At 39.8% G+C, this 23,911-nt stretch overlaps 1 protein-coding gene and 1 long non-coding RNA gene across 2 annotated transcripts; one reads left to right on the top strand and one right to left on the bottom strand.

The window, feature by feature from the left end:
• Positions 1 to 258: 258 nt before the first annotated feature.
• tbpl2 (TATA box binding protein like 2) lies at positions 259 to 18,042 on the bottom strand. The gene is made up of 8 exons (XM_021311462.2): positions 17,902 to 18,042; positions 15,164 to 15,347; positions 7,312 to 7,534; positions 5,002 to 5,089; positions 4,825 to 4,916; positions 3,851 to 4,018; positions 2,125 to 2,219; positions 259 to 871 (listed from the first exon to the last, which is right to left on the bottom strand). The coding sequence occupies exons 1-8, from the start codon at positions 17,953 to 17,955 to the stop codon at positions 795 to 797; spliced, it is 981 nt and encodes a 326-aa protein (XP_021167137.2). The 5' UTR covers positions 17,956 to 18,042; the 3' UTR covers positions 259 to 794.
• A 4,059-nt stretch (positions 18,043 to 22,101) lies between these two features.
• On the top strand, positions 22,102 to 23,582 carry LOC118566969. Its single transcript, XR_004933403.1, has 4 exons — positions 22,102 to 22,343; positions 22,836 to 22,928; positions 23,135 to 23,221; positions 23,452 to 23,582. It is a non-coding gene; the product is annotated as an uncharacterized LOC118566969 (long non-coding RNA).
• Positions 23,583 to 23,911: the final 329 nt, after the last annotated feature.

The following is a 23,911-nucleotide window of genomic DNA, read 5'->3' as shown; positions in this document are numbered from 1 at the left end:
TAGTAAAATGGGATTATTCCTGCAATTGCAGTTCTGTTAACATTGGTTGCCAACACACAAGGAATCAAAGTCAAGGTGTCTTGCTGTTAACCTTTCCACTTTGAAACTTGGACATATCCAGTCAGTATGGACTGCACCCTTCAACCAATCATGCAGAGCCAGCTGATAGAGAATGTCCTTTTCTTGGTTTGTATTGCAGCAAACTCACAAACATCCTTTTGTACTGCAGTATTAAAAAAAAAAAACATGTCGGTATGGCGTTACGTTCTTTATTGCAGTGATCTGATATTACAAAAATGAGAACCACTGTTTCATGGTAAATAGACTGAACAGTAATGGCTCTCCTGTGGCCTTACCAGGATGCTTTTTACAACAATCACCCATCCATTCACACACGGGTGCAAACATACTTCAATATACAAATAAGCAGCTGCACTCAATGTAGCCATCGACTAAAACAAGACCCAAGGACCCTTTGACAGATGGCAGGGGAAGCTGAAATCAAACTCAACTACTACTAGTAGTATTTTTCCAACTGCAGGCATGAACAAACGACTTAAGCTGAGACTTAGAAAATTATTTATTCTCCTTCAGGAAAGATCAGCTAACTCTAAAACAAATTTCCTTCTGGTGAAGTGAAATGATGGTGCGACACTGAAATCAACATACACACACACACACACACACACACACACACACACACACACACACACACACACACACACACACACACACACACACACACACACCTTTAAATACATCCATCCTATTTACACAAGAACAAAAAAGTGCCGTCACTGCTTTCGGAAGCCTTTCAGGATGGGATAAATGTTCTCAAATGCTTCGTAGATCTCTGCACGGTCCTTAGCTCCTGAAAGCCAACAAGATGAAAATAGAAATAAATAGAACGGTTCTAATGGCAAAGTCAGATCCAAATAAAGACAGGTTGTTGGTACATGAAAAGTCTCTCAGGACTTCACAGTCCTGCTGATGGAAATTCCAGAACATGTTGATTGTGATCAAAAATATTTAGAAGGAAGACAGAATAATCATTATTGCTCATTTGTGTTGTCAGGCAGTTCATCCTTAAGATCTAGTTTGAAATTTCAGCTCTGCCAGGTTCAAATTCACCAGTTAACCATTCTAAAGTGAACATGAACTGTTTGTTATTCTTTTGTCACATTTTGTCTAAAGTTGGGTTTTAAAATGTATTTTAAATTCATGCATTAGTCACCAACATATCAAATATGTCAGCTTTATTCTCATGTTTCCTATGCCCATACAGCTATGCTATACTTTAATACCGTAAGTCAAATATGTCATTGTTTTTGATTTTCAGGAAGCAAAATAACTGAAATTGTATCTGAGACGTTTGTAATTGTGACCAATTTTAATCCCTCCTGTTACCATCTCATCAACAAAGATGGGATTTAGCTTGAGATTTTGTTTTGTCCTTTAAACTATTATTGAGCAGTCCAAAACAAAAGTAATACTTAACTCCAGCCTTCACCATCTGCCAGTTACTGTCTTGGAAAGAAGGGTAGAAGCACTTAAACAACTCTACAGCCATAAAAATCTAAATAAATCCCAGAGTCATAATTTTGGCAACCATGATCAGGTTTAAAAAACACAGCAGGGTATTTGCGCTTTAATAAAACACTGATTTTGATTCAGGAGCAGACAGACTCTTGGAAATGTAAGACATCTGTGCGGCTATTTCAGCTTCTAGCCTGTGCAGTTAAGCATTAAGCTGGAGCTACCTCAGCTCATCTCGGCTGCATCTCATATCCAGAATCAATAAAACTGGCGTGCAAAACACCTCAGCTTAATCTATTAGTTTTGATGGTTATGGCTTGAGGCTTCAGTTCACATTGTTACATTTAAAGCAAACACAAAGGCATTATAATGCAGTTTAAAGTGAGGGGAGAAGAATGGGTTAGCAATACTGGGTCCCCACAAGATAGTAAAAATAGTCCCCCAGCTCTCGTCAGGGGTAATAATCAGGCCATTTTTAGGTTAAAATGAGCTTGGCTCCACCTATGAACATGTTCTTTGAACTGATTCATCCACAAAGCAACGTTTCTGATCATGTCTCAGGACATTCATTTATCAGGATTTCATTACCTGTCAGAACCACCTTCCCAGATACAAAGATGAGCAGGACGATACGGGGTTTCACCATCCGGTAGATGAGTCCTGGGAATAACTCCGGCTCATAGCTGTGAAGAGAACAACCACAGTGTAAGAGATCATGAGATTACAAAGACTGAACTGCAAAGTTGGTTGTCATGGAAATTACATATAAACTGACTCTGAAGACAAAGTGTCTGACATATTCAGACTGGACAGAATGACTTATTGGTGAGATGGGTACTACATTACCGATCTTCTCTACAAACGGGATAAACGCAATGCTCATATCATACTGGGAACGCCCTGAAGGGGTGGACACATGATTGCTATTTAAGGTGACTAACCTTAAATACCAAAAAAAAAAGGTGACTAACAAAGTTCTCAGGGACCGTCTGCATGGCGTTATGAGAACATAGTTTCTGTCTGTAAAAATTCCTCTGCCTTTTAGAGTAAATATGGTAAAATATAGTTACGGTTTGAAGAGTCTTTATTACTACAGAAGTCTATAATGCACACACTACATTATCAGATAAAAGAACCAGGGGAGGCCGAGAACAGGCCAAAACAGTCTATTAGAGTAAGACCAATGGAAGATCAACAGCGACACGCTTTCAGGTTAGCTAATGAGCAAATCGGGAGGACAACATAATTTTAGGAAAATGCAACAATTCATTTATTCAGCAAGGACAAAATTCTGTTTTTAATAAAAACACTGTTACATGCACCACTGTTGGTCATCCTATCTGTCCTCCTTTGGCCAATAGGATGGCACCGAGTCCTCTAATATTTAACAAAGACCAATCATTGACTGTCTTATTCAGTGTCCTGGGTCCTCTCACCAGTATTTTCCAGGATTTAGGTTTCATCAATGACGTGGTCTTGGAAATAAGTTTATTTGGTGTGTGGTAAAGCATTTCTCTGCATTAGTTCCTTTACAAATTTCTTCTGTTTTACTTTTCGGGGTGGGGGGGGGGGGGGGGGGGGGGGGGGGGTCACACAGCAAAGATAACGCAGGCAAATACAGCCATTTTCAAATCCTTTTATTAAGAGAAAAAGTGACCAATCCATTCTTGCCCCATGTGAAGGTTATGGCCTCCTGGTTGTTGGCAAGTCTTTTTGATAACTTGCAGTGAGTTTTAATCATCACTGGAGGAATTTTGACCCACTGGGCTTGCAGAATAATTTTAAATCAGCCACAGTGCAGGGTTTCCAGCAGAATGGGCAAAACGCGCAGACTCAGACTGTGGTTCTGTGAAGACATGATTTCTTATCAGTGGTTGAACCAAGCTACAGCCTGCTTTTGCTGATTAAACTGCATGGCAGGATTTTAGTTTCAGAGCTACAGTTTCAGGACTGGACTGTCTTTTTTTTATTGACTTCCTCACCGTTATTCTTGTCACAAGGCTGAAGTCCCAAACACTTCTTCACCATGTGTGTAGATGTACTGTAGTGCGCACCTAAAGAAAAGACAGTCCAGCTTCTTTCTGGACTCACTTTGAGGTCCTCAACAACTGAACCTTTACCTCAAAGTGCTTGATGACCCAGAACACTGGACTAAAACAGCTGAACATGCAAGGAGACAATTTCAGCTTCATCTGCTTGTCTTTAATAGCAACCAGTCTGCTGATTAGATCGATACAGCGAAATCAGCGGGTCAGTTTTGTATGGCTAAAAATGTTAAAGGCTGGTGTTTGAGACAGAAAGCTGCTTTTTGTACCTGCTGAACTGTTGGTGAGTGAGAACCAGTCCTTCCAGCCTGATGGGGAAGCAGACGTCACAGCTGGCCACCATATTCTGAATCTTAAAGTCGAGAAAGCGAGCAGGGAAGCCGAGTTTCTGCACCACTCGGGCGTATTTCCGTGCTGCTAGGCGGGACTGCTCCTCACTGCCGGCACCCAAATACAAAGTTAGAACAGACCAAGGCCTAAAACAGCCCTTTTATACATACAAATGCTATAGGAGGTGGACTGTAGGCCTTATTCATCAGGATACACAGTACTTCTTCCGTGCTAATATTCTTTCATCTTTATCTTAGTTGTGTTGTGAGTTATGCTGTACAAGTAGTACTGATTGCTGTTTTAATGCACTCTTACACCTGATAAAAATATTGATGCAAAAAAGGAAGAGAAATTGAACATAAGGAAGGGAAATTGGACAGAAGGGAAGAAGAACTTTTTTATATTCACACCATGTGTGGAGAAAATCCAAAATTCAAACACCTACACCCCAATCATTCGTGAAACAAATTTCTTCTAAATTAAAGAAAACCATAATATTCTAACCATATCCATCATGAAACCTGTAAACAGTAACAGAAGAAATCTACTGTCTGTGGCTTCAGCTCCCACTGTTAACTATCCAGCATCATTTTATTATTTGCATGTTTATCCAACTTCTCATTGCTGCACATTTTCCATTTCTTCTACATGTTGTTGGGAGTCCAAATGCTTTTACATGTTTTCAGCCAATTAAAAATGTAGTACACCAAAGGGCTTCTGATGTCTTGAAAACCTTGAATGCAACATTTACAGTTTTAATAATTCATTACATATTTTTAAGAACCTCTTCAAATTCTCTTGCAATGTACAATCAAAATGAAACATGAAAAAGTTAAATGACTTAGATCCAGTCATAAGCTAAAATGTCATCACCAGTGAGTCCAGGCTAATCCAGATGAACAGACCAACTGACCTCTTAGCTCCTGTGCAGACCATTTTCCCTGAGCTGAAGATCAGCGCTGTTGTTCGAGGCTCACGGATCCTCATGATTACAGCTGCAAAGCGCTGATAAGGTGGGTGAAAAAAAACTACATGAGTACACAGCAGCTGAAAACGAAAAAGGGAATAGTTGAATATCAGAATTGTGTACCTTTGGATTGTACTCTGCATTTCTAGCTTGCAGGGCAATGAACTTTAGATCCAGGGGACAGCCCAGATTTATTGTGGAGACTATATTTCTGTTCAAAGAACAAAGATTCAACACAGTGCCTTGCAAAGAGAAAATAATTCAAAAAGGTATAAATCTTACTTGAACCATCCAACATTTTGTCTTTAAAGAAACCAAAAAATGTCAATGCATTTTGAATGATTTTCATTAGTGTGACTGGGTGAATGTGGCTCATCTGAAGCACTCTGGGCGTTCACGATGACTAGAAAAATGCTACACAAGTTCACACTAGGGAGATGACTCGTCTGTCTTTACCCATACAGTACAAGAACATGAATTGAATCCCATTCTTAATCTGTAGTGCTTAACAGGATGTTCTTCCCTTCGTAGCTTTAAAAAGGGAATATACCATGCTTTTAGTTCTTTTTTTTTTTTACATTAAATCCTTCAGTTGTGGTCTATAGAAAATTAACTGCTATGCATTGGTCTGAATTCATCTTTAATTTACCCCCACGTTCCCCCTTTTTATCCTCGTTCTGAGGTACATCAGAGAGCAACTTGTTTTGGTGCTGTCCCTTTAAATCTAAAGAAAGCACTTCACACCCCACCCCCTCCAGGACATAGAGCATTCCACTCGAATGCTCTATGTCTATGGGACAGTGTAACGAGCACACAATGGCTGCATCCCAAAATGTATTTAGGGGCTCTGTAGCCAAAGCAGAAGTGCATCAGCGGCCACCATGATAAGTGGTGTCCGAATAGAGCAGTCAGTAAGGAAGGAGGTAGGAAAATTAGCCTGAATGCTCCTTCCCGGAGCTAGTTTTGCCTAAGAAGCCTGCAACGTCCCTTACAGGCGCAACCCTTAAGGTATCCCACAATCTATTGCATGACATGACATATTAGAATACCCCCCTCATGGAAATCAACGAAAATGTCTGAAGAGAAAAGAGCGCACACACTGTAGTTAATTTTCAGAAGGCTGTCGGCCCGGATATGACTAGAATCATCCATATGGGTTTTTGTCACATAATGGCGTCAGAGTTAAAGGCTGTCCGAATACAGCACAGCAGTCCAAACCTCCTTTCCTTCTCACGTCAAGAGTTCAAGGAACAGGAACTAGGAGCTATTATTAAGGGTATTCGGATTGAGCCAAGGAGCTGCAAGGTATCCCATGATCCTTTGGGTGATGCATCAGCACAGCCCACCTCACAGAAATTAAAACTGTCCCGAGAGAAGAGAGTGTGCACTTGTAAGTAGCACTTTTTCACATATTAAATGACTTGATGGTCATCCATGTGGATAAGAGGTCTTTGGCCATCTCCAAAGACCTTCATTGATACTGAATTTGAGGTTTTGAATAATTGTTTATAATCATCAAAAGAAAAGAAACAAATACTTGAAAAATATCAGTTTGTGTGTAATGAATTGATGGAAGATACAAGATTCACTTTTTGAACTGAATTACTGAAAAACAAACTTTTTCATAATATTCTAATTATATGACTAGGACCTGTATAAGAGTTAAAAACTGTCCGAAATTGGCACAGCAGTCTGAAGCTCCTTTCCTCCCCACGATAGTGTTCTTACTGTTGACCCCATTAAAGGTCAAGAAAGAGGAGCTAGGAGCTATAATTAAAAGTTTTCAGATGGAGCCATCCGCGTATCCACTTGTAGCTTCAGCATCCTTCTGCTTTACCTACAGAAATTGCTCATGAAACAAAAATGGCTGATTCATGAGAGCAGTAAGCCATTTTAACAGCTCCACATAGAAAACAGAGAAAACTGACGGCTTAAAAAATATGAGTATGATATCTATGCAGCACCTGGACAGACTACATTAAATGTTCTGCAGTCATAGAGACCATCTCCCCTTTGAACAGCTTCATATTCATGGGAATACTTGACCATTTTCCCATAGCAGCATTTGTGAGGTCAGACACTGATGTTGGATGACTGAGGTGTTAGAAAACTGATGCAATTTGCTCCTTAATATTCTAATTTTTTTTTTTAGGAAAACCTTGCGATTTTAGATGACCCGTCCTGCTTTAGTTAATATTACACAATATGAAATACAACAGTCAAGGATTCCAGGAGTATCTCCTTCATGCGTGCATCTGCTGATGTGTTCCCAACTTTAACCTCTTTTCCCCTTTCCTTATCTTTCATTTCCCATGTGTCCCTGCTGCACCAACATGAGAGATTCCTTCCTGGGTCAAAAATGCCTGAAAATGTGAACTTCAATTATTAGCATCAAAGAGACATTTTTTTTTCCAGCAGCATTTCTAAACTTACTGCAACTGCGGGATGATTCCTGATTTCTCTGTCACAGGGGTCATTGGAGTCATGGGGGTCATTGGGGTCATCGGACAGAATGGGGAAGCTCTGCTCTCCTGCCCCAAATCGACTGTACCCTGCCGAAGTTCCGTTGCACCTGAATCTGGCAAGCTGTTATCCAGACATATGCCACTGTCATCCAAAGCGTCAGGTGCTGCGTTCTGATTCGTGGCTGCTGCAGCTGGAAAACAAAAAAAAAAAATATAAAAAAACTTTAGTAAGAGAAACAACTGGCTAGCTCATTCAAAGATGGCAATTTCATTTTCCAGCAGGGGTTGGTAGTAGCAGTAATAATAATAATTATTGTCATAGCAACATACATTCCAATGAAATTTGTTCTCTGCATCTTAACCAATCCCCTTGGGGAGCAGTGGGCTGCAACTGTGCGGCACCTGGGGAGCAATCTGGGGTTAAGGGTCTTGCTCAGGTACCCAGAATAGCAGTCTGTGGGAGTTGAACCCAAAACTTCCAGGTCACAAACGCAATGCTCTAACGACAAGGTTAGAGCATTGCATTGGGGGGTGGGACCGCCCCCCCCGCCCCCCCAGAGTAGGGTGGCAGTCCCACAGACTGCTACTCTGGCAGTCTGTGGGAGTTGAACCCAAAACTTTCAGGTCACAAGCCCAATGCTCTAACCACAAGCCCCCCCTCCCCCAAAGAGTAGTACCTGGCCACAGAGATACCAAAACCTGGTTCAATCACCATGGTGGTAACAGTGCTTCTTTGCCAGCAAACTGGCCTGACCCGAGCCTTGGAGCATCTACAGAGTATTGTCAAGAAGAAGATGAGAGAAACCAGACCCAACATAAACGTAAATGACCCGAAGGCTGCTGTGAAAACAATCTGGGCTTCCTGAACACCTACGCACCAGGAAAAGCCTATGTATCACACAGGACAGTTGGGTGCTGCACAAACATGGGTCAGACTAAGATGTTTTTTTCTCTCATGCCAAGTACTGTATATTGACCTGAAATAATTTAATGTCTCAAATTAAGCTGATACAAGGGTCAAAACCTAAACCGTGCTGCTTTAAATAAAATATTTATTCATATTGTGTTTTCCTTCCGACCCAGGCCCACGATTCAAGAGAGTTGGACTCAAAAAGTAAATAAAAAAAGAAAAAAAAGAAAAAAAAAAAAATCAGGAATGAAATGTACTCTTGGAATGACTTTTGCAAAATAAATTTAACACCAATTCCTGTGTTAATTTACTTTTTGAGTAGAAAATAAATATTTGGGTATGACTTTATTTAAAGATGTACTCTTTAAGCAAATGCTTTTTTCAGGGTTGATGGCAGGATTATTTGGGTCAGAATATTTCTTATGAATTTATTATTCAATTTCTGGCTATAAAAAAGTTCTAGGGATTCGTCAAAGATGGGCCTTTTTAAAAAGCTTTGAATATGCCTTTAATCAGTAAAATGACAGCAGGAGTTGCAGTAAATTTTAATGTGTATTTTCTGATAAAGGTGTCGCATGATAAAAAGTTATCTTCTACCATAAAACGTAAAACAGACCAAAGATCTTTTTCCAAAAACGTTTCAGAAAAGAAACATTTTCGGTTTATCCGGATGCATCTTTTGGTCTAAATCTGCAAAGAATGTGGAAAATATTGTGTTTGCCAATAGGTTTCCAACATTGCAGAACCAGATAGTCATGAAACTTATGAAAATCTGATCATTTTATGGGCAGTTCAGGGATTCCCAAGTTCCACCTCATCAGGAATGAAATCCCACAAACTCTTAAAAATCTTTTTGTAGAAAATTAAACCGGATAATTTCATAAGTTAAATGACAAAGTATCCTACGTTTAACAACTTGGCTCCCCATTTATTTGACCACAAGGTGGCGACAGTGTCACGATTTTTGTTGTTGTTGCAGAAACGTGCAATTCCAACCCTCGAGGTCTGGTGTCCTAGAACTTTTAGATGCGTTTCTGGTCCAACATACCTGAATCAAATGAGTTTATTACCTCCTCAATATGCAATCAAGCGCTTTAGAGTCCTGCTAATGACCTTATTTGACTCAGGTGTGTTAAGTAGAGACACAGGTGCTGGTCATGTAATCAGGATATCATGAAAAAGTAGAATTTTTTCCGTAATTTCATAAAAAAGTGAAACCTGTATATTACACTGATATATTTCAAGTGTTTATCTTTTAATTTTGATGATTATAATCAAGGACGTAAGTTTGATATTAACTTTGGTAGGAACACTATTGGTTCAATTGGTCTGACGTCATTGGTCCTACGCAAACTGTACGCTCCTATTTTTGACGCTTGAGCGTTGGGGCGCATTTCGTCTGCTCTAAAGAGAAAAGCAGCATTTCTTGCTACATTAATGCAAATTTCATAAGCACTACACAAAGTAGATACTGCTTGTCAGTGTTTAAAGCATCACAGGCTCTCATGATCTGGACATGGTTTATGCAGCACGAGTCCAGCATATGGCCAAAAGCATCTCCTCTGATCCCACCCACCCGGGCAATGGACTGTTTGACCCACTTCCATCCAGCTGTGAATGGGCGAGAGGCAGGGTACACTGTGGACAGGTCGCCTGTCTATGCAGAGCTTCAGAAACATTAAATAAAAAAAATAAACTCAAAACCAGCATCTTTCCAAAATCTGTATGGCCTAATGCCCTCTCCTATGAAGTTTGTGGTCTGTCAAACACTGCTGGTTAGAACCATTTGCACACTCTAATATCTCGGGTTATGTCTGATTGCACAGTTCTGTAAATAAAGTCTTAAGATTACTGCACAGTGCACAATATTTACTTTGAGCATGAGTGCATCATTGAGGGAGCGTTGTGTGATTAATTATAACACAGTAATTCATATTGTTCGCAAAGAGACTGATATTGGATTTTTTGGAATCTTAGACCCTGAACACTGCAGGTGCAAAAGGAATTGAATGTAATGAATGTACATTAATTCATTACACACATTTCTTTTGATTTTCATGATTATAACTGAAAACTAATGAAAACCCCAAATTCAGTAGCTCAGAAAATTAGAATGTTGCTCAAGACCAACACAAAAAAAGGATTTCCAGAAATGTTGGCCAACTAAAAAGTATGAGCATGTACAGCAATCAATGGGCGACTGTTGCTTGATGGGTTGAGTAGTCGTCTGGCAATCAGAAGGTTGTGGGTTTGATTCCAGCCTCCCCTTGCCACATGTCAATGTGCCCCTGGGCAAGGCACTTAACCCTCAAATTGCCTACCAAGCTATGTCTCGGTGTATGGGGAGTGTTGGCCAAGTGGTTAGAGCAGCGTGCTTGCACTCAAAGAAGGATGCAAGTACCCGGTTTGATCCCCAGCGCCTGCACTCTGGGTCCCTGGGCAAGACCCTTAACCCCAGATTGCTCCCCGGGCGCCACACATGGCAGCCCACAGCTCCCCAAGGGGTGATGGGTTAAAAGCAGAGAACAAATTTCATTTCAATGTATGTTTCAATGACAATAAAGATGATATTACTATTACAATACTTAGACAGAGCTCCTTTTTCCTGGGTTACTGCAGCAATGCAGCGTGGCATGGAGTCAATCAGTCTGCTCAGGTGTTATGAGAGCCCAGGTGGCTCTGATAGTGGCCTTCAGCTGTTTTGCATTGTTAGATCTGGCGTATTGCATCTTCCTCTTCACAATACCCCATTGATTTTGTATTGGGTTAAGGTGAGGTGAGTTTGGGGGCCAATTAAAAACAAGGATACCATGGTCCTTAAAGCAGGTACTGGTAGCTTTGGCACTGGGTGCAGGTGCCAAGTCCTGTTGGAAAATGAAATCTGCTTTATAAAGTTGGTCAGCAGCAGGAAGCATCTGCACTGGAACTAGCACTGTAACTGACACCGACAGCATTTACAATATTAGCTTCAACATTTCAACAAATGTACAACTGGGCTGCAACTATGTAGCCCATTTCATGTAACTTGTGCTGCATAAACTATGTTGAGATCTTGCTGACGGCATCCCACATTCCCCTGTGCTTTCCTCACCACCACTGGGCAGCTCCCATACCACATAATTATGCTGAGGCATGCAATACTTTCTATTGTAGCTCCTTAGAAGCTTTTTAAACAGCTCAGTGGAAAGGCCAGTCCGTTTCAGTTTCCTGAGCAAGAAGAGTCGGTATGTGGCCTTCTTCACCTGCTGGGCGAAGAAGCTAATCCAATCAGGACATTGTTCTGTTGGAGCTTGCTCTGCAGCTTCTTCCTGTACTCTTCCCTGCTGTCTCCAATCCTTACTTTGTTTTTGAATTCTCCATCAGGTCACTGGTAATCCAAGGTTGTTTTATTGGGTAAACATCCCACTGTTCTGCTGTAGATGGTGTTTTCCATACAGAAGTTTAAATAGTCACACAGAGAGTGCATCCCACTCTGTAGACCTAAAACATCCACCAAGACTTTCTTTAGCTTCACGTTACAGTCTTTTTGCAGTTGTTTTGGTCACAGGTCACATCTAAACAACTGTTTAATTAGAGCAGAGAAAAATCAGATCACAAAGTGCCAGAGCAGGTCTTTCAGGAGGTATACAGTACATACCCGCCATTTGGTTTAAACCAATCCAAGTATCATTTTCTGTTGTAAAGCAGCTGATAAACTCTGGAAGTTTCTAAGACAGGGCTGTGTGGTTCAAATCTCAAGATATTGGCAGGAAGACATACATTGGTTTGTGTTGGTATCCTAACAACAGCTGGGTGGATGATTTCTCACACAGAGCCAGAACCATGTTAGATGTGTATCGTTCCTCACACTGGGACGTCTCCATGTACATAATGATTAAAACGTGCAGCGTATAGTTCTACATATGGGCTGTAGAGACAATATTTCACAGTAGCTGTAAGCCTGGCTAATTGCCATGAAACCTCACATACCCCATTATTTCTCAAAAACTTTTAGGAAAGCTTGTTCTTAAACAACTCATTTAGATTCATTCTAGAAAAGAACCCATCTAGTTTTAGACCTAATCATAGCACAGAAACTGAACTCCTAAAGATTTTAAACATTCACAGATTAGTGCAGTTCTTAATCATGTGGACTAAACCATATTAATACATACGATGGGACTTTGTAGAACTGCTCTTAAGTGGCTCAAATCATCTCAATAATGTAAAATTATTTGTCAAAAATACTGTTCATCAGAATATAATGACCTAAACGGTATTCCACAAGGCTCAGGTTTGGGCCCACTCTTTTTGATCTTTGTAAGAAACATTTTCGGTTTATCCGGATGCATCTTTTGGTCTAAATCTGCAAAGAATGTGGAAAATATTGTGTTTGCCAATAGGTTTCCAACGTTGCAGAACCAGATATTCATATCAAACTTATGAAAATCTGATCATTTTATGGGCAGTTCAGGGATTCCCAAGTCCCACCTCATCAGGAATGGAATCCCACAAACTCTTAAAAATCTTTTTGTAGAAAATTAAACCGGATAATTTCATAAGTTAAATGATAAGTTAAAAGTATCCTACGTTTAACAACTTGGCTCCCCATTTATTTGACCACAAGGTGGCGACAGTGTCACGATTTTTGTTGTTGTTGCAGAAACGTGCAATTCCAACCCTCGAGGTCTGGTGTCCTAGAACTTTTAGATGCGTTTCTGGTCCAACAGACCTGAATCAAATGAGTTTATTACCTCCTCAATATGCAATCAAGCGCTTCAGAGTCCTGCTAATGACCTTATTTGACTCAGGTGTGTTAAGTAGAGACACAGGTGCTGGTCATGTAATCAGGATATCATGAAAAAGTAGAATTTTTTCCACCACCATCATTAGGAGACATGGCACTGATGATGATGGCTACACTGATAGCACACAGGTCAGTATTGCCTTGTTTCCTGATGACCCCAGACCAAATAAGCTTTTTACAGCGTTGTTGGTATTCAGTCATGGATAACAGAGAATTTCCTTTTGGCAAATCAACACAAAACTGAAGTTTTAGTAATTGGAGCAGCCCCTCAAAGACAAACACTGATGATAAATCTTTCAGATCATTTCAAAACCTCAGTGGCATTTTATGATTTAAATTTAAGTTTCACAAAACACATTAAAAATATACAAAAACATTATATAATCTGAAGAACATTGCTATGAAGTATTGTCATGCTTTTATAACTTGTAGGCTAGGTTATTGTTAGGTTCTGCTCTCAGGTCTTCATGTAGAACTTTTGCTCGATTCCAGCTGCTTCAGAATTCATCTGCTACTATGCCGCGGACCAGAAAATAAGCTCTGGTTAAAGTCTCTGCACTGGTTACCTGTCTGATTGGAAGGTCCTCTTACTTATATTTAAAGCTTTTAGTTATCCATGGCCACCATACTTAGACTGTATTCTATTGCTCAGCCCCTCCACACCACTCAGGTCTTCTACAAACATTCTTTTGTTTGTACCTTAAAGCTATGGTTGGTTAACCTGACGCCGCCAGATAGATTTGCTTCGCATATCCATCTGGAAACCTTCCGTTGAAGTAATTTTGGGAAGGGGCGAAAATACTGGTTAGCTGATTGGCCTATGTTGGTGATAGACGGGCCAAAATAACCAATCAGATCAACGAAGCATATGACGTACTCGTCAACATGCACAACCACAAGCCAAGCTACTCTTGCTGCTGCAGGTAAAGGCTCGTTAGCTCAGCAGAGAAATACTCTGTAATGCCGATAAAACTTGCTCGATAGCCACGCTAACGCTAGTTTCATCGGCTGAAGCCGCCATGTTCTTTAGACTGAACTGTCGCGCTTCTGGTTGCGTCACACCTCAACCCGCCTCAAAGCCAACGCTGATTGGACGTTCGTTTGGTGAACGGCTCCAAATTTTCTTTAACGGAGAGTAGCCAGACTGATCTGCGAGTGAAACCTTGAAATCTCGCGAGATCAGGATGGTCTCACGAGGCTAATGGTTGGTAATCCTGTTCAGAAACACCTTTTGTTATACTGGGTGAAAAGGTCCTTCCACCCTGAAAGTAATCAATACATTATGTATTCAGAAAAAGGAGGTTAACATTTTTGATCTCGGTGAGAGCTGCAGGCCTGTAAAAACTCTGACCAATCATTGCCCTTCCCACTGAAGAGCAGGGATTTGTCAGAGTTTTTGTCCTGCCCTCACCCACCTCTGTCCAATCACGTTCCGGTAGCATCACCTTATCTATTGGTTGTCCCACATGCCAATCATTCAGACACGATCATGCAACACCAGTGTGTGCGCTCGTTCCTTGTTAGTTTCTGCTTGCTGGCTGGCTGCGCATGCACACTTCTAGAGTGTACGTATCCGGTTAGCTTAGCAGTTATCTTCAGTGTTAGCCGTTCATTTTAGCTCCGCTGCTCACACCATATACTTTGAACATGGGTGAGAGTCACAAGAAGCAAACTGCGTTCAAGTTTATGACAAGAAGAGGAAGGCCTCAGTAGAAACAAAAAGACCAGAGTGGATTTGGGAGATTTTTCCATGCGATTCCCCTGAGGAGCAGAAGAGCAGGTAAGATGGTCTTGCGCATGGACAATTATTCAAAAAGGGACTTGGGGAAACCATCGGAAAAACCGGCAACTTTACCATTAAGGAAAGACCAAAGTGTGTGTTTACGCGTACCTCAGCTGTGATACAACCTCTCTGAAGACCTGACGACTGCTCAGAGTTTAGATGCTTTTAGCAGCATCTCTTCAGTCTGACCTTTAGTCCAAGTTTAGAGCTTTATATCATCTGTTTTATATATGCATTTAATTTCCAAATGTTTTTAAATGTTATGTTATTGTATGTTTTGAAATCAGCAGAAGACAGGTTTTCAGAAAAAAGATGCAAAGAAAATCCTACATCTGTACCACCTGTACTGCTGGAGCTTTGATTGTTGAGGTCATCAGGCAGGAAGCTGAGGTCCAGATCATCACCCAGCTTGCCACTTGTTCCATTAGATAGTTGTGAGGAATTCTGTGCTTTAGAGCTTGAAGCATGGGGCTGTTTTTGGGGGCTCTGGAGACCAAGTTCTTCTTCCCCAATATAACTGGACTCCTGCAGAAAAATATAGCACAAAAGACAAGTTACAGTTAGGGATGTACTAAAAAAAAAAAAAAAAAAACAGTTTAATGATAAAAAAAAAGCATTTCATATGATTTAATTGCATCAGAAATAAAATAAAAATCTCCTGCTTTGACCTACACAATCATGTGGAAAACGACTGATTGGAAGTTGTCTAGCAGACCATCACTGAGACCCTCATAAGCAACAACTGTTTGCAGAGGAAGCCAGCTCTCCACATGCTGTATGAAAGATTATTAATGGAAAGTTGAGTGGAAAGAAAAAGTCTGGCTTGAACAGTATGCCAATGGGGGTTTCATTAGCTATATGCCTCAAATATAAAAAAATAAGAGAAAGGTTTGACATATCACTGTGATGACTGTAAAAGTTTCACTTTTTTAATTGGATTACTAAAGTAAAATCAAATTTCAGTGCAAATTTGTTTATTACAGTCCTTAACACAAGGAACCTTGTTAGACTGCATGGCATCATGAGCCTTTTAAAAAACTGATTCCAATACCACTAAACTGACAGTATTACAATGTGAAAAGATCCGAAGCAGAAATGGTTCACTAGACACCCCCCCCCCCCCCAAACAAATAAATAATAAAAGACTCCAACCTTCCATGGCCCCCAGTTGCAGACCTAAATCCTGTAGAAAAGCTGTGGGCTGAGCTAAAGAGAGCACAGGAGGAGACTTCCAGCAACATACAAAGAATGTGTAGAGAAGTGGCCAAAGACTCATCTCTCTGTACTCTGTATTATAAAGAGTAACAGGGCACAATTGACAGCAATCTTGCCTCCGATTACTTTGTCTCTTAAAGTGAGCATTTCTCCTAACTGAACCAATGTACTTAAATCTAAGGTTTATTTCTCATGTTTTCAGTGCGAGATGCCTCTGCAAAATAAGATAACTTTAAGGTCCCCTCTGCATGTGCTTTTAAAACATTTGGGGGCCCCTTCTTCTTCTTCTTCTTCTTTCCTTTTGTTGGCGGATTGCAAACAACTTATAGGTGCATACCGCCACCTACTGTACATGAGTGTGTAACTCTGTGGCTCAACCTACTATATTCTATTTTTTAATTTTGTGTTATGTAAAAATAAAAACAATGCTTTATTAATTACCATATTTTCCTCTATATCTCCATCTCGCCCTAATATTCCTTTAATACTCCATTCTCTCCCATTTTCCATAATTACTTTCCTCATCCTCTCTCTTTCCGTTGCATATTTAATGCATTTCATCAGAACATGATCCACATTTTCTTTTGCTCCACAACCCTCACATATATCATCATTTCTCTTCCCTAATATATATAAAAACTCATTCAGATATGTGTGTCCAGTTCTTAATCTAGTAAAAATGATCTCTTCCCTTCTGCTTCTTTCTCCATAATTTTTAATTATTACAGATTTTTGAATCCTATATAATCTTCTTCCTTTCTCATCTTCATCCCATATTTTTTGCCACATTTCTGTTTCTTTCTTTTTAATTATTGATTTCCCTTCCCCTTTCCCAAATGTAATCTCAACTACTTTCTGCTTTACTAAAGCCTTTTTAGCTAGCTTGTCTGCTTTTTCATTTCCTATCACCCCTTCATGTGCCGGTACCCAACAGAACATTTGGGGGCCCCTTTGGGAGTCCGGGGTTATAGGTCCCCTGACGTCCCCTGGCGCCTGCCTCGGTGCTCGGGGAAGGCGGGTCTTTGGTTCTCCACAACCACTATTCAGCAATTTCCTTCTGGATAAATTTCACATACACAAGTGCACTCACAAAAACACCCACAGGTGCTGGGTCCCAGGTTCTAAGTGTTCACTTATATACAGAAAGCCCGTAATTTTTTTTTTCACTTTCTTTTCTCAGGTAAGCTTAAATAATAATACACATGATTTAGCAATGGTATCAAGGTGTTACCCTAATGTATCTGTTACACTAGGTCGGTTGGTTGTGCTGTTCTTTTTGCATCTCTCTTTCCAGGTGACGGAGCAGACAGAAGATGTTTTATCATTCTTTCCCTTTTATCTTTTCTTTCTTTCACCTCTTTTTTTCCTCTTCTTGTTCTTCCTTTACTCTCCTACTTTCCCGTTGTAGTGTCCACATAATTTGAAATTCTCCCTGCAGGAATCACAATAAAGCTATTTACATGCACAAATCAAGCGGAGCACCAGGGTGAAAGCTGATTGCTCCACTTGTGAAAGCAAAATCTGTCGAGCTCTATTTGGCATTAAGACATCAATTCTTATTGCCACATTGCTAGACAGGACACTGGGGGGAGAAAAAAAAAAAAAAAAAAAAAAAAACATGCACGTAAAAGAGTGCTAAGATGTTAAACATCTGCGGAGGATGTTTTTCCCTGAAGACAGCGGTTTCCCCACAGTTTCAACAAGGTAAATGACATCACAACATTATGCTAATGGTTCACTAGATCACAAAAGGAAGTTTGACTTGTGAAACCAGTTAGGTTTCCTTCTCAATTCAGGTCCAGGACTGGCACAGAAGGGAAGAAACCCAGCACATTAAAGTCCAGATGTCATAGTTTATACTCACATTTGCAATAGAATCGTCAAAATAACGTTCCAGTGCCAAGTCATCCATGATCATCCACCATTTGAGCTGATCAGGATGTCAGGACTGCTTTTGCACCCAGAGAGCTGCACAGCTGAGACTAATCACACACTCAGAACCTTTTCACTGCAGAAGCTGCTGCTGTCACTCAGCTCCACTTTCCTGTCAGTCACTCACAGTCACCTAGCTGACAAATCAACAAACAGCCTCTGGCTTTCACTGTGAACTTGTCTGATGTTCATCGTCTGGTTTCAATTATTTACACCAGGGTGTAGGGAGTTTTTTCAGCAACAGCCTACTTTGCATTGATTGTATTGTAATATATTGACTGAAGTGGTAAAAACAGATGGAACCACTTAAGAAGAAAAACAAATCTTTGTTTTTTAGTCACTGTCATTGTGCATTCCACCAAAAAAATTCTTCTGCATTTAACCATCCTTTAGGAGAGCAGTGGGCATAAACCTTGGACTAAGGGTCATAGTGACAGTCTGCAGGGATCGAACTGGAAACTGCTAAGTACGGGATCAGAACAAGCACTGACTGATATTGACAAGTGATTGATGTCCCAGTCATCCAAACCTTCACCACTCTGGCAAATCACAACATTTCCACCCACCCATCCTTCCAGCTGCTGACATTTGACAGTAAAAATGTTTGAATCCTCTTGGAGTCGTTTAGATTTATAGACAATCCAGAGTATAAATTGTACTTAAGTGCACCATAAAAGCAGCGCTGGTTTTATTCCAGTGGATAGACTCCTCTGGACACAGAGTGCACCGTGAGGTCTCATGTCTGCTGCTATAAACGATCCCATGGTATTTGCTTGAATGCATTATAGGCAAGTGGGTTTGGACTTTACCTGATTTTTTGTCTAGTAAATGTGTTGTGCAATCAAGCCACGAGGAAAAACCAGACTGAGGTGTTGCTTGTGAGCCTCTGAGCCTCATGCACGGTCGACCAAGCTGAGTAAAGTCTGCTTTCTGTGAAACTAACATCGTAATAAAATCAGTGGTGGTCTGTCTAAGTTGTGCAGGAGAAGCTGACGTGGGAGCCAAGCCATCATCTTACAGAGAGCCCATGCTGTGACCTCCCTTCACAGGCCAAGCAAGCCCCCTCTCCGGAGATGTGTACAACTCACCAGCCAGACCTGGCTTCCCAAACGGCGGCTGTTTTCCACTTCTGAGGTAGCTGCCTGCTCCCTGCTGAGTCAACCAGCTTTACCTTGGAGTGAGTGAATCACTGCAACCAGATGCCCGTTGTCTCTACAAACCAGAGACAACGGGAGAGATTTGGCAGAGAAATAAACTGGTAAAGTTTAGAATGGTTGACTTAATGTTGAAACACATAAATTGTTGTTCTAAATTAGTCAAGCTAATTTGATCTCATTCCACGTCCTTAAGATTAACATTGGTTCTTTAACTTAGATCTGCAATAAACCAGGATTCACTGAACCATTTATGTCTTTTGGTTTCTTTCGTGTGTACATAGTTGCTTAGCTTCTATTTATCTTCATTTTGCATAGTAGTTTTAGTTTCTCTAGCCTAGTAGAGGGGATTTGTTGATTGAAATATAGTGTTAATTCAGATAAACAGCATTATATAGTGATGTTCTCTGGATGTTCATTTTATTTCTGTTAATACATTCTTGAACTTTAAGAGAAGTTGTCACTCCTTTATTTTATGTGTGTGCAGAGTTTGCTGTTAAAGGAACACCAGTGCTCGAATCATTCCCTTCAACTATTGTCCTAATATCAGCTGTTTGGGCTGATATTCACCGGACAATACCTAACAGAACGAGAGTTATTTATTAAACATTAAATAACTTAAACAGTACGTAATAATAGCACAACAACAACGTTTACATTGAACTTGACATACTTTTAGTTTAGTACCGAAGTTCTGTGTAGAGTTAGCGCTTAACGCTATTGCTGTTGAAACTCACCAACATAAAGATTTGGTTCAGTTTAACTTTATTTCTGCAGCTGAGTGAGAAACTTTAATGTTCCCAAATAGTAGATTTTAGTGATGGATGGGAGTTCTCATACTCTGCTTTGTTTTGGTTTCACCGTTCAAATTTCTGTAGTTGGACGCAGAATAACAATGTTTAGTTCTGCCTAAAAACATTGTGCAGGTTCAAAAGAGTAAAGCACCAATGGAAACTATTAACAAAGTTAGTCAATTTTAATCAAAATTACAGAATTGGGGCACCACCTGATCATTAGGAAATAGTAAATGGCTTGTGCAGCGCTTTAACTAGTCTTGATGACCTCCAAAGCGCTTCACACCACAGTTCAGTTATTCACCCATTCACACCCTGACGGTGGTGAGCTATGTTAGTAGCTACAGCTGCCCTGGGGTAGACTGACAGAGGCGAGGCTGCCATACACCAGTGCCAGCATGTAATGTGGTCAAAGGACACAACAACAGGGACAGTCAGAGCAGGGGATTGAACTGGCAACCTTCCAATTGCAGGACAAACTCCCTAACCTCTGTGCCACCATTGCCCCAATATGACAGCCAAAAGACACCAGTTTCTGTCAGCTATTGTTTGATGAGTACCTGTCTGATGAGGGGTGGTATTATCGAAGAAATTGAATAAATTTGCACATTGGTGTTCTTAAATAGCAAATAATTGCACACATATGGAAAATAAACACAACTTCTTTTCAAACTAGGCAAGGCAAGGAAAATTTATTTGTATAACACATTTCAGAACAAAGACAATGCAATGCAAAGTGCTTTACATGATTAAAATATAGGAAAATAAAACAGAATAAAAGCAAGTTGGAATAAAATATTGAAATGGGAAAATAGAAACTAAAAGCAAATATTAAAAACAGTTGGACTACAAAGTTGAACTGATGATGTTTCAGTAGAACAGTCAAAGGCAATCCTAAACAAATGTGTTTTAAACTGCAAAGCTTTAGTAACAAAACACTTTAACCTCCAGTTATTTTAGTCAAAAAACTCTTTAACTAAGCTAATAAGCTTCAGCTAAATGTATGTAAAAATAAAAAAGAATAAGCTAAACTGATAAACTATGAAAAAGGAAAAAGATAATAAACCTGGAACCAATAAAATGATGCAGTGATATCACAGTCAAGGATGGTTATGTATGTATGTTTAAGAACCTCATTATTTTGAGGAACTTGGATAAAGGTCCGTTTAGCTTTAAACTAATTAAAGGCATCAATTGATTTGTCTTCAGACAACTTATTCACAATGCAAAGCAAAAGGGAAAACAGAACATTGTTTTGATGAAATGTTTTAGTGATAGTTTGCCTAATATGAGATCAATAACCCTTTGGACAATTGTTTGTTAATATTGTATTGAGTAGCTCTCTGTGGATGCGTTTTGAAGGGAGTCATGTTACAGAGGAATGTTTAATTAATGACTCTCACGAGACGGCTGTCTAAACGGCAGGCGCGATAATGTCACGTCAGCTAACAAAGAAAAGCTGTAGCAGAGGTTTTAGCTTTTAGCAGATGTAACAGGCATGATTTATAATGCTTTTAAGGACTTTGCGGACGTGTTTTATGCACTTTAGTGAGATGAGAGGCTTGGAAAACAGATGAAATGGAGCCAGCTTGCGTTGCCGCACCATCAGTGTTTAAACGCTATGTAAAGTTGTTGCAGCTAAGAAAATTACAACCCAAAACAAATTTGTAGCATTAATGCTCAATGACCTGTTAGCACTCAACCAGTTAAGCATCACAAACAAGAGTAAAATACAGTAAAATGATGCTAATTTTCCCTGCCCAGATGCAGTCTCTTTCTGTACTTCTATTCTGATCAACAGTGGAGGATGTCAGATGGGGAGAGTTACATGGTGACAGCTCTAGGTCCAGCTGCTGGGGCGAGTGTCTGCTCAGATTGGTGCATAAGGCAGTGCAGAAAAAAAAATTAAATTAAAAATAAATAAAAATAAAAAACACGATTTCGTCAGTGTGATTAAGGATACCGTCTCTTCTAGGGAATTTGTAATTCTTTCTGATTTTTTTTTTTTTTTTTACTGCAGGAGTCCTGACAGCAAGTTTCAGGTGGCTGTTTCCTATATTGGGCCAGGGACCATTTACTGGGTACACTAGCAGTTTGTCAATCTGTAGCTGTGTCTCAATTCGGCGGCTGCGTCCTTCGAAGGACGCATTTTAAGGCCGGTGACGTCACAACGATGCGCGGAGGCTGTCCCATTTGGCAAAAATTCTGAGGACGCTTAAAATGCAGCCTTCAAATGCGTCCTCCTTTTCCCCGAATTCTGAGGATGCACCGCGACCATCCTTACTGGCCTTGCCTGCCATAAGATTTCCCAAGGTGCTTTGCTCGCTTTTTTTTTTTAGTAGTTTAAGAAGAAGAAAGAAGGCGGATTTTCATCAAGACTAATGGAAAGCAGCAGCAGCGCTGGCAGTAGTGCTGAGTACAGCTATGTAAGTAGTTTGTTTTTATTTTTTTAACTGAACATTATTAAAATACATGACGGTAACGAAGCCACCGGAATTTGTAGGACCAGCTATAGCTAAAGCTTAGAGCTAATCTGTTGATACGAGACTTTTAGTAACATTAAAAGACTGAATAAAAATGTCACAATTTTTTATTTTAACCTACATCTTATTGTAACTGTGCTGATAGCCATGTCCCTCACAAATCCGATCAATTTATTCTCATACAGTTTATTATAAGTGATTAGAACTGTCAAAGCTTAATGCAGCTGAAGAAATAACATCAGTCCAGCTGTGCTGGGCTGTCAATACTGCAAACGTTTTGTTTGAATACTCAATAACGTATAGTTAATTTACAGTACAGTATAATAAGGTTTAAAGTATAATTCACTTGAAGAACAGTACTGGCATAATTATACAGAACAGTCATTTTTCCTGTTGACATAACAGAAATATGCTTTACATGTCATTTTGTTCTAGGGAGCAGGGAGCATACAGAGGAGTTGATAAACTCCGTGGGCAAAATGACCACCTCTTTACCGGGGCCAAAAATACTGCCACAGTCGGATGGAGGTAAGAGTTGAGGCATAATTCCATATACATGTTGCATTTATATGTAAAAGTCACACAAGTTCAAAGAAGTCCTGTTCAAACACCAACGTACAAATATAATCGTTTGATCACATCAAATGATGCCCAGATGTTACTTTTTTTTTAATCTTATAGTTGTGATAGTAGGGATCCTTGTGTGTTTATCTCTTCTCGTTTCTCTTGTTTAGAACAATCCTGCAAAAAACGGGTCTGGAGGGTGAAGTTGAGCCACAACAGGCCAAAAAAAGTGGGACAACTTGGAAAAAAAATACAAAGTATGTTCAGGTTTGGCTAATGTAATGAAATACACACACACACACACACACACACACACACACACACACACACACACACACACACACACATATATATATATATATATATATATATATATATATATATATATATATATATATATATATATATAACACTCCTTTTTTCTAGCTTCAAAGAAACACTACAGAAAATTGCATCTGTTGACACAAATTGTTTTCCTCTACTTTAGGAATGCAAAGATCCAGGGACAGGGCAGGGGGTCAGTGGGAAGCAAACTGCTGCCAACTGGCCATGGTTTATCCTCAGGTTCTGTGTTGCTGTTATTGTTAAATTAAATTATTAAATTGTTTATAAAAGTTATTGTTGTCTGTGTGTTCTTAAAGTCTTTTAACCTTTTACATCATCTGTTTCATCACTTCTTTACAATTTAAGTAAACTTAGAACAACTTCTCAGTGATAACATCAATTTATTTTTAGGGAAACAAGTATTTACAATAAACTATCAAAAACATTTTAACTATTTACAGAAGATATAAAATAAATATTACTAAAGAACACACTATATATATATATATATATATATATATATATATATATATATATATATATACACACAATTTTGACTGAGCAGGAGTCCCTGGTGGTGCTGCTGGGCTGGATGGGATGCCACACAGATGACCTTGGAGTCT

Source organism: Fundulus heteroclitus, chromosome 19, assembly GCF_011125445.2.
Source record: "Fundulus heteroclitus isolate FHET01 chromosome 19, MU-UCD_Fhet_4.1, whole genome shotgun sequence".
Classification (NCBI taxonomy): Eukaryota; Metazoa; Chordata; class Actinopteri; order Cyprinodontiformes; family Fundulidae; genus Fundulus; species Fundulus heteroclitus.
The sequence above is the reverse complement of the archived record's forward strand: the minus strand, read 5'-3'. Positions and strand labels throughout refer to the sequence as shown.

Excerpts from the sequence above, each read along its gene's own strand:
- tbpl2 (XM_021311462.2), bottom strand. The coding sequence starts at position 17,955 with ATGATCATGGATGACTTGGCACTGGAACGTTATTTTGACGATTCTATT. Across the intron at positions 5,090-7,311 it reads GGAATCATCCCGCAGTTGCA|AAATATAGTCTCCACAATAA; the intron begins GTAAGTTTAGAA and ends TTCTTTGAACAG. Across the intron at positions 872-2,124 it reads TGGGAAGGTGGTTCTGACAG|GAGCTAAGGACCGTGCAGAG; the intron begins GTAATGAAATCC and ends GTTGGCTTTCAG.